This window comes from Bos indicus x Bos taurus, chromosome 28, assembly GCF_003369695.1.
Source record: "Bos indicus x Bos taurus breed Angus x Brahman F1 hybrid chromosome 28, Bos_hybrid_MaternalHap_v2.0, whole genome shotgun sequence".
Lineage (NCBI taxonomy): Eukaryota > Metazoa > Chordata > Mammalia > Artiodactyla > Bovidae > Bos > Bos indicus x Bos taurus.
In genome coordinates, this window is record NC_040103.1 from 9,547,828 (window position 1) to 9,561,692 (window position 13,865).

General features: G+C 41.0%; 1 protein-coding gene across 3 annotated transcripts in view; it reads left to right on the top strand.

Annotated features, from left to right (window-relative positions):
- The window catches only part of MTR (5-methyltetrahydrofolate-homocysteine methyltransferase), a 131,795-nt gene that overhangs the window by 97,697 nt on the left and 20,233 nt on the right, over positions 1–13,865 (top strand). For all 3 annotated transcript variants that reach the window (XM_027531013.1, XM_027531014.1, XM_027531016.1), the window contains 3 exons: positions 3,249–3,316; positions 3,908–4,028; positions 12,687–12,768. In XM_027531013.1, coding sequence (XP_027386814.1) covers positions 3,249–3,316; positions 3,908–4,028; positions 12,687–12,768 — 271 coding nt within the window. The remainder of the gene's footprint in view (positions 1–3,248; positions 3,317–3,907; positions 4,029–12,686; positions 12,769–13,865) is intronic.

Sequence of the window (13,865 nt, forward strand, 5' to 3'; positions counted from 1 at the left end):
CCTAAAACTGTTGTCCAGGTTAGATGGCCTCTCACAGCACACTGTAAAGGCCTCCTGCCTGGCACTTAGCACACTGTGTTCTAATTCAGAACTTGCCAGCAGTTTCTCAACTCACATGTGCCCACATACAGATCCCCTTCTTTCTCCAGGGTGTGAGTGAGGACAGCCCCAGTCCTAGATTGGTTGACCCTGGTCGCGAGTAGCCTCCTTCCTGTATCCCAGTGCCATAAGTACTATTTTCTATGCATGGAAAACATTATAAAGTGCTCCTCTAAGCAGTGATATATTTGACTGTTTCCCAACAAAACTTGTTAAAGCAGCCTAATAAGTTGGAAGTTGAACTCGTCATACTCTAGGCCCCCAGCTCATTGTTTCCAGACCTCTTCTTAACCTCCCTAACATCTGGTCACCTCTCTTGCTGATTGCTTCTTCTCTGTGTGACCCCCGAAAAGGGGATTCTTCAGGGCTTAACCCTGGGACCTCTTCTCCGTCTGTCCTCACTGCTTCTCAGACTTCAGTGAACCTTCTGACCACCTGGGGATCTTGATAAGTCAGATCTGATTAAAATAGGTCTGGACAGACAGTCTTAGATCATCTCATTCAGTCTCATGAGTTTTTTTTTTCTGTTCCTCTCCCCTGTCATCTCGATCTCTCCCCTTCCCCTCCTCTTCCCACTCTTCCCTCAACCCCTTCTCTCCAACCCCTACCCACTTTTGGCAATTCATTTTTCTGAATATTTTACACATGGTCTCAGGACTTCTTAACGCCATGTAATATGCCAACAAGTCCCAGGTTTTATCTCCAGCTTGGATCGCTCACCTGGGCTGCAGGCTTACAGATCTAGATGACTACCTGAGAGCTCCATTTAGATTTCTTAAAAAAAACTCAAACTTAATATTTTGAAATTTTAAGTAATCACCATTAAGATGCCCTCTTCTCCCTCTCTGAGCTCACTCCCTACAGCTTTCTCCTTCCTCCATTTCTATCTGACCACAAGGTCTCCTTATTTTTCCTCCAACAAAGCAAGCAGGCACACGTTCCTGAAAGATAGAGCGCCTGAAACAAGAAAAAGGATTGAGAGTGAGATGATTCTTGCCGTCATACTGATGAGTTTTAATTCTTAAAATACAACATACAATGTTGAAAGCAGTCAGCTTTGAAATCCATACCTCTTTGTCTTGATGTAAAAGCGATATGCTCTTTCACTTGGTGTTATAGGCTGTATTTAGTCATAGTTCAACAAACCCAGTTACCGGCCTATGTGCAGTGTGCTAAAGAGAAAGAAAGGGGCCACCTCACCCCCGTTATAACCTGCAGTGCCCCTTCATCAACCTCTGTGGCATGTTTTTTAGTGGATTAGCGCTAATCCACTAGACTGAAGAGAGTCATCATTGATTTGAAATTGTCCACTTTCTGAGGATTCTCTTTGTGCTAGTTTCTTTTTTTTTTAAGTACTATGATAACAAGCTAAAAAGTCCAACTTAAATATAAACAGGTATATAATGAGAAACAATGTTCCTTCCTGCCCTTGGTGTTCAACACCCACTGTTAACAGCTGCTATGATGTCAGGTAGTGGTACTTAAGCATTGCTTTTTTTTTTTTTTAACTTAAAATCATTTTGTCTATTTAGTTATTTAAGAATTGTTGGCATGAGGAAACAAAAGAAAATGTGCACTGTAATTTTTAAAACATCTTTATAACCAATGCTCATGATGAAATTAAATTGTCAAAGTGATGGACATCCTTGATACTCTCTAAATCTAGAATAGAGTAGTTTACAGAACATTTTCCAAGGCTGAAATCCCGTTTTCTCTGAGACCCAGGAAGCCATCCCCTCCTTGAGTCACAGCTCCGTGGAAAGCGCGCTCCGGGCTTCCTGTGCCCAGTCCCACTCTCCTCACGTGCCCACGTGGTCTGCTCTTCCTCTGAGTCTTGCTCATCTCTCCTGGTAGCTGTTCTTTCATTTGTTCTCCCTCTCCTTTGACTTATGGGAGATTCCCTTCTCATCAGCTTTTCATGTACAGGAACTGATCCCTTCTTCCTTATCCTTCTTGTTGGCTTCCATGTAGGGTATCCTGTTCAGTAGATATTGAGGGAGTGAACTTCTCTAACGTCTTTATTGGCCTCCATGGCTAAGAAGACGCGTTTTTGTGTCAGATCCTGGTTCAGATCCCAGCTCCGCTACTAGTGAGTTGTCTGGCTGGACAAAATGCTTAACTTCCTGGCACATGCTTTTCTGGACCCTTCTTTATTAAAAATGTAAAAATCATGTTTTCAAGAATTAAAGAAAAAGTATTCTTTGGTAAAACCTACCTCAAAATCAAATTTAAAATAGGAATCAAACATCATAAAAATATTTATATTGTTTAGTGCAATAATCCCATTTATAACAGTCCATCCCATGTATATTTGGATAAATACATGAAATAAATATATGAAAACAACCCCCCCCACCCCAAGAAAAAGACACAGACCCCATGATCGTGCTTCCACGTACAGTTCCTGTGAGGGTTAAACAAGATTGTTTATATAGAAGGCTTAGCATAGTGGAAATATCCCAGGTGTCCATTGACAGATGAATGAATAAACATCTGGCACATTCATACAATGAAATATTATTCAGCCTTAAAAAGGAATGAAGTTCTGACTTAGGCTACAGTGGGGGTGGAACCCTAAAGATGTTAGGCTAAGTGAAATTAGCCAGACCCATAAAGACAAATGATGTATGATTCCGCTTGTAGAAATATCCAGACAAGGCAAATTCATAGAGATGGAAGGCAAAGTAAAGGTTACTTGTTGCTGAGGGATTATAGAGTTTCTGTTTGGGGCAGTGAGAGAGTTTTGAAATTAAATAGTAGTGATGGTTACACAACATTGCGACTAACTAGTGACCCTCAACTGTACACTTAAAAATGGTTAAAGTGGCACATTATGTATTATATATATTTTACCACAGCTTAGAAAATAATGTCCTCTACCAAAAGCTACCTTAAACGGGTGAATTACATGCTCTGTGGATTGTGTCAGCGAAGGTCTTTGAAAAAGCTTAGTGTAGCCCCTGCCCAGGGTCAGTTCCTAATCAATGGCAGTCATCACTGAGTCGGTTGTCAATGTTTGGTGAGCTTTTCAGTGTGATTCCAGTTTACATGAGAGCGGTGTTTAATGGCTAAATAAAAATGTTCCTTTAGCTTTTTTGATAATTAATGGGATCTCATTAATTATCTCACATCTCGTTTCTGTACCCCAGAGTTATTGATTTAGGAGTCATGACTCCATGTGACAAGATACTGAAGGCTGCTCTAGACCACAAAGCAGGTACTATGCAACTGGGTTCCTGGGCATTTCAGTAAATTGTGTTCTCCCAGTGTCCATCGGCGAAGGGTGATGCCCCCGCCCATGGAGGTTACTGGGACATGCAGACACTCAAGTGATAGCTCCTGCCTGGAGGGTTCTGTCATTTCCATTTATAACTGGGACTAAAGGGGTGAATAGGTAACCGTGAAGCTCCTTTATAGTTCTGAGGAAGGGGTATGGGACAGGCTTCTTAGAACAATTTGTATTAGATTTTATTTTTCTCTGTGTGTATTTGTTCTTATATTTCTTCTGACACGGTGGGCATATCCCATCTGGGAAATCATGGACTAACAGTTTCGTGGCTTTTCCTGAAACAGTGGCAAGCAGATTATTGCAACTTGAAGTTGCAAATCATATTTACTACCAAAAGCAAACAATAAATTGAAAACCCCCAGTCAGAAAAGAAGTCTCAAAATTATTAATAGAAATTGGGAATTTATCTTCTGGCTTGTGGTCTTTATTACAGAGTTTTGAAAATGAGTCTTCATACCTTTACTCTTTTTCTCCCATCCTCCTTGTCATTGTTCTTTTTTTCCTTTTTTTAAATAATAGATATAATTGGCCTGTCAGGACTCATCACTCCTTCCCTGGATGAAATGATTTTTGTCGCTAAGGAAATGGAGAGACTAGCTATAAAGATCCCATTGTTGATCGGAGGAGCTACCACTTCCAGGTGAGTCATGCTAATGAGCTTGTTGCCTTACTGAAATTTTCATAGATGCTAGTGTTTAAAAACAGTGATAAAACCTGAGGTTTTTCCTACGCGTAGTACCTTGGCTCCGTGTTATATAAGTACACGAACTTTCCAGTCTTCGTACCTCAAGAGCCAAAATAATTTGGGGGCCTGCTGCAGGAAACTCCTCCATCAATGCCACCCCCACACCTGTTTCTGGATTCCTTTGGCCTGTAATCCTCTTTCCCTTAATCCTCTCACCTCCTGTTCAGTTCCTGAGGCTTCTAATGAACACTTATACTTCCTGCAATCAGACTGAGTGAAGATGTGTGTTTTAGCACAAAGGCATTGCTTGAATTTTAGCCCACTCTCTGTCTTGAAGCAGGTGTCTGAGTAATTACAAGCTCTACTGAAGAAACTCTGACCTTGTAATAGTTGAGATAGAAAGCTGACTGAGAGAAAATGAATCAGAGGATCACTTTGGGAAGTTGTTTCTGAAAAGGAGACCTTTTGGGAACCTTTGGGTCAAATAATTTAAAGAAGAGAAAGTTCAAATTTGGTCACATGATCATTGTTCATTTTGTCAGATATCTCCTGGGGTCATGATCATAATGATAGTTGGTGAGAGGTATGTTAATTAGAGGTAGACTTTTTATGACACATTCCTTATGCCCCATATAGCTCACTTTGGCAGGGAGCAGTGCCCAGATAGAGCATTGGTCCCCATGGTCGCACAAGCATGCAGTTTGTTTCTGATACAAAATACAGTAGATGGCCAGGCCAAAGCTATTCAGAGTTCCTTTCACATGAGAAACAACTGTATGTTAAGCCACTTGTAGTAGTTAGGAATCTCCAAACAGGATGTGTGTCTGTACATGGGGCATGAGGGGAGCGGGACAGAGAGAAATTGATTTTAGGAACTGTCTCATGTGATTCTGGAAGCAAGAACGTCTGAAATCTGCAGAGAAGGTGGCCATACTGGAGGCCTGGCAAGAGTTGCTGTTGAATCTTGAGTCCAAAGGCAGTCTGGAGGCAGAAGGCCTTCTTCCTCTGGGAACCCCAGTCTTTTCTCTTTGTTGTTGTTGCTCAATTGCTCAGTCGTATCTGATTGTGACCCCACGGACTGCAGCACACCACGCTTCCCTGTCCATTACATCTCCCGGAGATTGCGCAAACTCATGTCCATTGAGTTGGTGATGCCATCCAACCATCTCATTCTCTGTCGTCCCCTTCTCCTCCTGCCTTCAGTCTTTCCCAGCATCAGGGTCTTTACCAGTGAGTCGGCTCTTCACATCAGGTGACCGACATACTGGAGCTTCAGTCCTTCCAATGAGTATTCAGGACTGATTTCCTATAGGATTGACTGTTTTGATCTCCTTGCAGTCCAAGGGACTCTAAAGAGCCGCCTTCAATACCACAGTTTGAAAGCATCGATTCTTTGGTGCTCAGCCTTTATGGTCCAACTCTCACATCCATACATCACTATTGGAAAGCTTTGACTGTACAGACTTTTGTCGGCAAAGTAATGTCTCTGCTTTTTAACATGCTGTCTAGGTTGGTCATAACTTTTCTTCCAAGGAGCAAGCGTCCTTTAATTTTATGGCCACAGTCATTGTCTGCAGTGATTTTGGAGCCCAAGAAAATAAAATCTTTTACTGTTTCTATTGTTTCCCCATCTATTTGCCATGAAGTGATGGGACGAGATGCCCTGATCTTAGTTTTTTGGATGTTGAGTTTTAAGCTAGCTTTTTCACTCTCCTCTTCCACCTTCATCAAGAGGCTCTTTAGTTCCTCTTCGCTTTCTTCCATAAGGGTGCATATCTGAGGTTATTGATATTCTTCCTGGCAATCTTGATTCCACCTTGTGCTTCATCCAGCCCAGCGTTTCACATGATGTACTCTGCATATAAGTTAAATAAAGAGGGTGACAATATACAGCCTTCTCTTAAGGTCTTCAATTGATTAGATGAGGCCTACCCATATTATGGAGGGCAATCTGCTTTACTCAGAGACTACTGATGTAAATGTTAATCACATCTGAAAAATATCCTCACAGAAACATCTAGATTGTTGTTTGACCAAAAACTGGGTACCGTGGCCTTGCCAAATTGGCACATAAAATTGACCATCCTCCTACTTATAATCTGAATAGAACATTTTCATGAGTGGTTACAGTGTTCTATCTCCACTAATTCCTTTTCATACTTGGAGAACTCAATAGTGTGGCTGTTATTGCCCACGTTAGAAAACTGGCTTTGTTTTTCCACGAAGAACTTAACCTGCTAGGATTATGTGACAGATTGTTCTCCAGGAATATGACTATCCATCAATAACTGGGATTTCAATGAGCATAGTTTGGGTAATTGAATGATTATAGTGGGAATAGTCATTAGCTTAGTAAAGAGAATGGTAAGAGAGTCTACAGATTATTGTCAAAATGAAAGACCTTTTAAAATCATGGTTATAAAATAGGAATAAAGAAATATTTAAATGAGCAGATGTAATGAAATGCATTATGAGTTATGTGAATGTGATGCTAGTTTGCAAATAAGAAAGATTTTATGGGGACTCTACACTTGGAAGTTCAACATCAGGAAACCACATCCTGTGCTTGCTCAAGCTGGAGCCTGTTGTTGTTTAGCCTCTAAGCTGTGTGCAGCCCCTTTGTCACCCCGCGGACTGCAGTCTGCCGGGTCTCTCTGTCCGTGGCTTTTCCAAGGCAAGAATACTGCACTGGGCTGCCATTTTCTTCTCCAGCTGATTTTCCTGACCCAGGGATCAAACTCGCGTCTCTTGTGTCTCCTGCATTGGCAGGCAGCTTCTTTGCCGCTGAGCCACCAGAAAAGCCCAAGTTGGAACATTACCAGTAGTTAATTCTATTATATCTCTCACGAAGTAAGAGCCACAGATTAAAGAGGTTCCTTAAAAAATAATCGGAAGTAACATGACTAGCCTCTCAAGATACATCATTGGCAACATTAGCCATAAATGACTCTTAACAGTTATAACCTGGTATACCAAGTAATCAATTAGATGGGTAATGACCAACAGTCTTCATGCTCTTACAGAATATCTGTTCTTTTCATCTGGAAAACTGAAGGTTCCTCCCAGGAGACAGACATCTGGTTCCCATGATCTCCCAGGTCTCTTTAACTCCAATATTCTGTTTTTCAATGAGTTTTTTGGTTCTCTTCTCTTCCTTGCCTGTTACAGTTTCTGAAAAATTATTTAGAAAATAAAAGCCAGTAGTCGTGCCTGCAGGTAGCCATCTCTTTCTCCAGCTGTGCCTGCACTGCAGCTTTGTATGAGTGGATTCCACTGATACTACTTATACTCCATCTACTGTGTATATTCTTCTGTGTCCAGCTCAACATTATGTCTTTAAGCCCCAAACTCATTGTTACAGTAGTTGGGGGTTTTTGGTGTGTTTTTTTTTTTTCTCTTTGTGTTAAAATATTGAATTGTATAATGCCCTCTGGTTTATTTATCCATGCTACTGTCGTGGGCATTTGGGTTTTTCCAGTTTGGGACTGTTAACATGGAATGCTGCTATAAATGTGTATCTTCCCTGAAGCAGACTTGCTGGGTCACAGAACATACATATGGTCATCTGCATTCCATGGACAGAGGAGCCTAGTGTACTGTAGTTCACAGGGTCACAAAAGTTAGACACAACTTAGTGACTATATGGCAACAACATCTGCATTAGATATTTATTGCAGGGTCTTTTTCCAAAGTGATTGTACTAATTTATACTCCCACCAGCAATTATGAGGTTTCGAGTTATTCTACACCTTTTTCAGTGTTTGCCATTTTAGTATGTATGCAATAATATCTTAATAAGATCTTCATTTATATTTCTCTGCTGACTAATGATGTTCAGTACATTTTCATATGTATATTGACAGGATATGCTTTTTGAATTTTTTCTTTTTAAATTAGGTATTTTACCATTTTTCTTACTAATTTGTATGCATTCTTTATTCACATTGGATGCAGCTATTTCTCAGAAAGTGTTAGTCTGTCAGTGGTGTCTTACTCTCTGCAACCCCATCGACTGTAGCCTGCCAGGCTCCTCTGTCCACAGAATTCTCCAGGCAAGAATACTGGAGTGGGTAGCCATTCCGTTTTCTAAGGGTTCTTACTGACCCAGGGATCAAATCGAGAGAGAGAGAGAGAGAGAGAGAAATGGCAACAGATTCTTCCAATATGGCTTACTTTTTATTTTCTTAGCGGTATTTGGGGTAACAGATGTTCTTCATGTTCATGAAGTCTGATCTATGGATCTCTTCCTTTATGGTTAGTGCTTTTCGCATCTGTGTAAGAAGCCATCTGCCCCAGGAAAGTCAGCTTTGCTAGAATGCATTCAGGAGTTTGAATGTCTCAGAACCCATCTGAGAACCCTTATCATCACCTCCTACAGACCTGTCAAGGGAGGGCTTAGCAGTGGCCCAGTTCTTTCCTTTACTAACTCCTTTTTGAGCAGATGGAGGCTCAGGACTTCCAAGTTCTCGTGAAAGCAGATTTCTGAGGGGAATAGCAGTATGGCCTTCCCAGACTTCAGGGGCCTGCAGTAGGTAGCATGAGAGAATTAGAACTGTTCCCCCAGACACTCAAAATGAGGCTTGAGGATGGATCCTTGGAGAGGCTGAAAGGCTTATACAGATCTGGGGTCATTTGTGAGTAGAAATGTGCTTGGAGTGGCCCTTTTAAACCTGTAGCAATAAGAGAATAGAAAACTGAACAGTGTCCTGTCTGTAATACAGATGATTTTGTATCACAAACTAGAAATGACTTTAATAGAAATCTGGCCCTTTGAGCTACAGAACTTCTCAAGGGCAAAAGTCTGGCAGTTAGCTCTCAATTTTTTAACTGGTTTAAAGCCAATAGCTGCAAAATGTCTTTTTCAATTATCTTTTGTGTAATTTAACTTGGAGAATTCAACAGGAAGTCACATTTCTCAAAGCGGGAGGTAATTTTCTGAGTTTTGTTTTGTTTTTTAAATTGCTCCAAAGTATGGTGCTGAATCACATAACTGATAATATTTTCCTCTGTATAGGATTTCATGGAATGAATTTTATATGCTAATCTCACTCTTGATTCTATCTTAATTTTCCTGAAATTTATTTTCCATTTTCTTTCATTTTTCTCATCACATTTTAAGTTTTGGTCACGCTGCATTTATGTAAAACACTAATTCTGGGATAGAGTAGGACATGAAATAGATGCTTGGAGTATGTGTTCTTTTTCAGAATGTGAAAGAATTTCTTCTTATGCCCTCTTAGATCAGCTCCAGCCTGAAGCTGGGGGTGACTTGGTGCCAGCAGTTCCACAGGCTCAGGGAAGACCTCCATATTCGACACCTAACCACTTAGCATGGATGAGGCCTAATCCACACTGGTGGCAAGGTGGGAGACCTTGGGCTAGGGACGACACTGCCGTGGTTAGTTGGTCACTATGGGAGGTGACTAATTAAATCCTAGATGTTGACTAGTGATTTAGCAGAGATGCATTTGAGATTCAGCCTCAGCCTCTACCCCTTTGCTCTAGGTATGTAGGAAGGAGAGGAGAGATTCCAGTGTTTTGCATTTTTTCAGACTTCAGAAAGAAGTATTCTTCCACCTGGAGAAGTTCGCATAAATGGAAGCTTAGAAAAAAGTGGAATTAATGTCAAACCAGAAGCACTCTTTTTTAAAAAAATTAATTTATTTTAATTGGAGGCTAATTACTTTACAATATTGTGGTGGTTTTTGCCATACATTGACATGAATCAGCCATGGGTGTACATGTGTCCCCCACCCTGAACCCCCTCCCACCTCCCTCCTCATCCCATCCCTCAGACTTGTCCCAGTGCACCGGCTTTGAGTGCCCTGTTTCATGCCTTGAACTCGGACTGGTGATCTATTTCACATATGGTAATATATATGTTTCAGTGCTGTTTTCTCAAAGCATCCCACCCTCGCCTTCTCCCACAAAGTCCAAAAGTCTCTTCTTTACATCTGTGTCTCTTTTGCTGTCTCGTATGTAGGGTCATCGTTACCATCTTTCTAAATTCCATATATATGTGTTAGTATACTGTATTAGTGTTTTTCTTTCTGACTTACTTCACTCTGTATAATAGGCTCCAGTTTCATCCATCTCATTAGAACTGATTCAAATGTGTTCTTTTTAATAGCTGAGTAATATTCCATTGTGTATATGTACCACAGCTTTCTTATCCATTCATCTGCTGATGGACATCTAGGTTGCTTCCATGTCCTGGCTCTTGTAAACAGTGCTGCGATGAACATTGAGGTACACGTGTCTCTTTTAATTTTGGTTTCCTTGGTGTGTATGCCCAGCAGTGGGATTGCTGGGTTGTATGGCAGTTTTATTTACAGTTTTTTGAGGAATGTCCACACTGTTCTCCATAGTGGCTGTACTAGTTTGCATTCCCACCAACAGTGTAAGAGGGTTCCCTTTTCTCCACACCCTCTCCAGCATTTATTGTTGATAGCTGGACAAACTCAAACTTCATGCCTGTACTCATCCATCTTGGGCAGTTTTTATGTTGGAAAGGAGCACTTTGATTTGTTTTGTTTTTTTAAATCATGAAATCCATCCATTTCTTCTCAGCGCCCTTTTCCAGACCATCAAATAGACAATGACCAGAATTGCACTGAGAAACCTTGGATACATACTAAATATCAATTATGTTGATTTAAACATTTCAGTTTTTACCAACTAGCTTTAAAAGAAATGTCACTGAAATCACATCGGGCCTAAACTATTGCTTCCTGGGGGAGCTTCGTGGAGGAAAAGGACATAGGTATATTTGTGTGTTTAAGCCTCTGAGGAAGAGGAAACATACAGAGTCTTGACTTGTGTTCTGTTTTGAAGCTAGAAGCAACTCCTTCTTTATAACTTTTCTTCCTGTTTGAAAATCTTCCCCGCCTCATAGACTACCCAGGATAACTTCAGAATCTTTGGTCTCCAAGCACACAGTAGGCACAGATGGTCATGAGGAGTCCGTGGCGTTCGTTAGGCTGCTCCAGGGCTGCGGTGCAGTGCCCCCTGCCGGTGGCCACTCCAGCCTCCCAGTTCAGAAGGCTCCTTCTGTGCTAGCTGGTCTAGGGCTGAACTTCCATCTTACAGCCCAGTTCTGTGGCTTATGGCTTTCATCCTTTGCTTTCTATTTCTGTAGGGAAATATGCTGAGAAAGGGGACTGGTGAAATGTTAGAGGAGTTGTCTGTCTCATTGTGAATGAGTTTTTAGAGTCTTTCCTTAGAAGCCTATTAAAAACACACTCAGATATTACACCTTTAATTTTTTTTTTGTTTGTTTTCAAAAATTGCCTCAGCAATTCACACTTATTAGAACATGTCAAACAATTCAGAAAGTAAACTTTTGTCTCTTCCTTCCCAGATTCAGTCCCAGTTCTAATCTCCAGGTAACCAATGCTGACATTTTGGTATCTGTCTTTGCTTTTTCTATTATACAGACACTTTAAGGTTGGTTGGTTGGGGCAGGTTGACGGTGGTAGTATTTTGTTTATTTTTTAAATAAAATTCTATTAAACACACTGTTTTTGCTAGTTTAGTTTTTCCCCATAAAATAGCACATTCCGGACATCTTTCCAAATGGGAATGTATTTTAGTTGAGGAGAAAGAATATGAAAGTATGTGACTTGGGGAAAGCTGCTGCTGCTTTAAGGGGGAAAGAAGGAGGAGAGAAGACTGGCAACACTGTCCGTTTAGTGGGAGTGGGAACTATGGTTATCAGCCTTGTGCATGGAATTGTGGCAAAGTCTGCACTTCTGTCCCAGCCTCAGGGCCCTAGATTAACCACATGCAGTAAGGAAGGATGTATATATATCTTCAGTTCTCACTTTAATATGTTATGCTCTATACTAAAATAGCAGATATGTAGCCTGTGCTATTGTTATAAACATTCAGCAATCAGAGGGCAATTTGTTGGTAAAATCAGGTAATTTTAAGCATTAAAGAGTGTTTCTTCCTCAGAACTGACATTTTCAGGTTTGGCGAAAGAAATTGGGGGTTGAGCCAGTGTTAGGATAAAATCTTGTTGCTTTGACCTCTCTCTATTACTGTGTGTTGAATTTATTTAGGTCCGAGTTTCCTTCCGACAAGTAGAAGGTGGGCTTGGGTTGGAGGAGTGTTGGTGTCTCCTGGTGGGAGGCGGGGAGCAGCAGCTGGGGAGTGGTATCCCATGTCCCCTGCCACTGTCTGCTTCTCCAGGGTCTCTGGCTGGTGGCCCAGTTCATCTGCAGGAAAAAAACTCCACTTTGACCTTTATGACAGCAAAGTGCAATCACCAGGCCAGTCTGCTCCCTTAGTTCAGACAGGCTGCTAATAAGTGTGAGGTCACAGGTATGATCCCATTGGCAGAGAGCTGAGGACATTGTCCTCTTTTGATCCTAGATGTCTTTGTTGCCTGGGCCAAAAATCCATGTCTTTTCCCCTTGGCTTCCCCATGTTAGGGTGGGGAGAAGGTCATTCTCGCTTTTCAAGGGATGTTCAATATTTATTTATAAGTACTGTGAAATTTTTCTCTGGAAAGCACTGTAGAAACACATTATCTCTAGTGGTTCTGAACAGGAGTTGTGTAGCAACTGTCAGCCCTGATGGATGTGCTTTTCTCCCTGACCCTCTTTTCAGAACCCACACAGCAGTTAAAATAGCCCCAAGATACAGTGCGCCCGTGATCCACGTCCTGGATGCATCCAAGAGCGTGGTGGTGGTAAGTGTGGGCCTCATGTTACTGTGGATCTGTTGTAACGAAAAAACAGAGAGCATTGAGAGTTAAGGGTATTGCTCAAGATCTTCTGTTTATTTTTGTCCTATTCTACTAAAAAATTGTCAGACTATCCTAGGGCTTGTGGTAGGGTCACTGCAGGTATCTGCATTGCCGGAGGAGGGTGGGTCAGTGTGTCCTGTGCTTTCAGGGACTTCTTCCTGAGCCAGCATCAGCAGTGCTGGTCTGAGCAGCAGAGCAATGATGCCAGGACACCAACCCAGAGGGGGATTTCAGTCATTTACAAATATTTACAAATATGAGTGGGCACTTTCTTTACTCTACCTAATGGAATGTAGAATTTATCAGTTTTTTTAATTGAAGTATACTTGATTTACAATGTTATGTTAATTTCTGCCATACAGCAAAGTGATCAAGTCACACATATTTATACATTCTTTTTTTTTTTTAATATTCTTCCCCATTATGGAATATAGTTCCCTGTGCTATACAACGAGACCTTGTTGTTTATCCATCCTACATACAAAGCTTACATCTGGTAATCCCAACCTCCCAATCCACCTCTTCCCCCATTCCCTCTCCCTTGGCAACCGCCAGTCTGTCCTCTGTGTTCATGATTCTGTTTTTGTTTCCGAAATACATTCATTTGGGTTCTGTTTTAGATTCTGCATGTAAGTGTATCATTTGATATTTGTCTTTTTCTGACTTCACTTAGTATGATAATCTCTAGGTCCATCCATGTTGCTGAAAATTTCATTCTTTATTATGGTTGAGTAAGAGGAATGTAGAATTTTTTTTTAATAACCCATTTCCAGATAGAAAAACATTTAAACTGAAATGGGCCAGTTGACCCTACCTGAAGACAGAAAAACATTCACAGATATATGTTGAAAACGCAGAGTTTAGTGAACATAATAAACAACTTACCTTAGTGTTTTTTCCTGCTTTTCTCTATCATGAAGCCTAACATTTTCTCTTGTTATGTATTTCATTATATTCATTGACTAATGGGACATAATAGCTGTTGGGAATCTGAGTGACCATGTGATCCAGTGGTTTCCAAGTATGTTTTTGCCACAGAA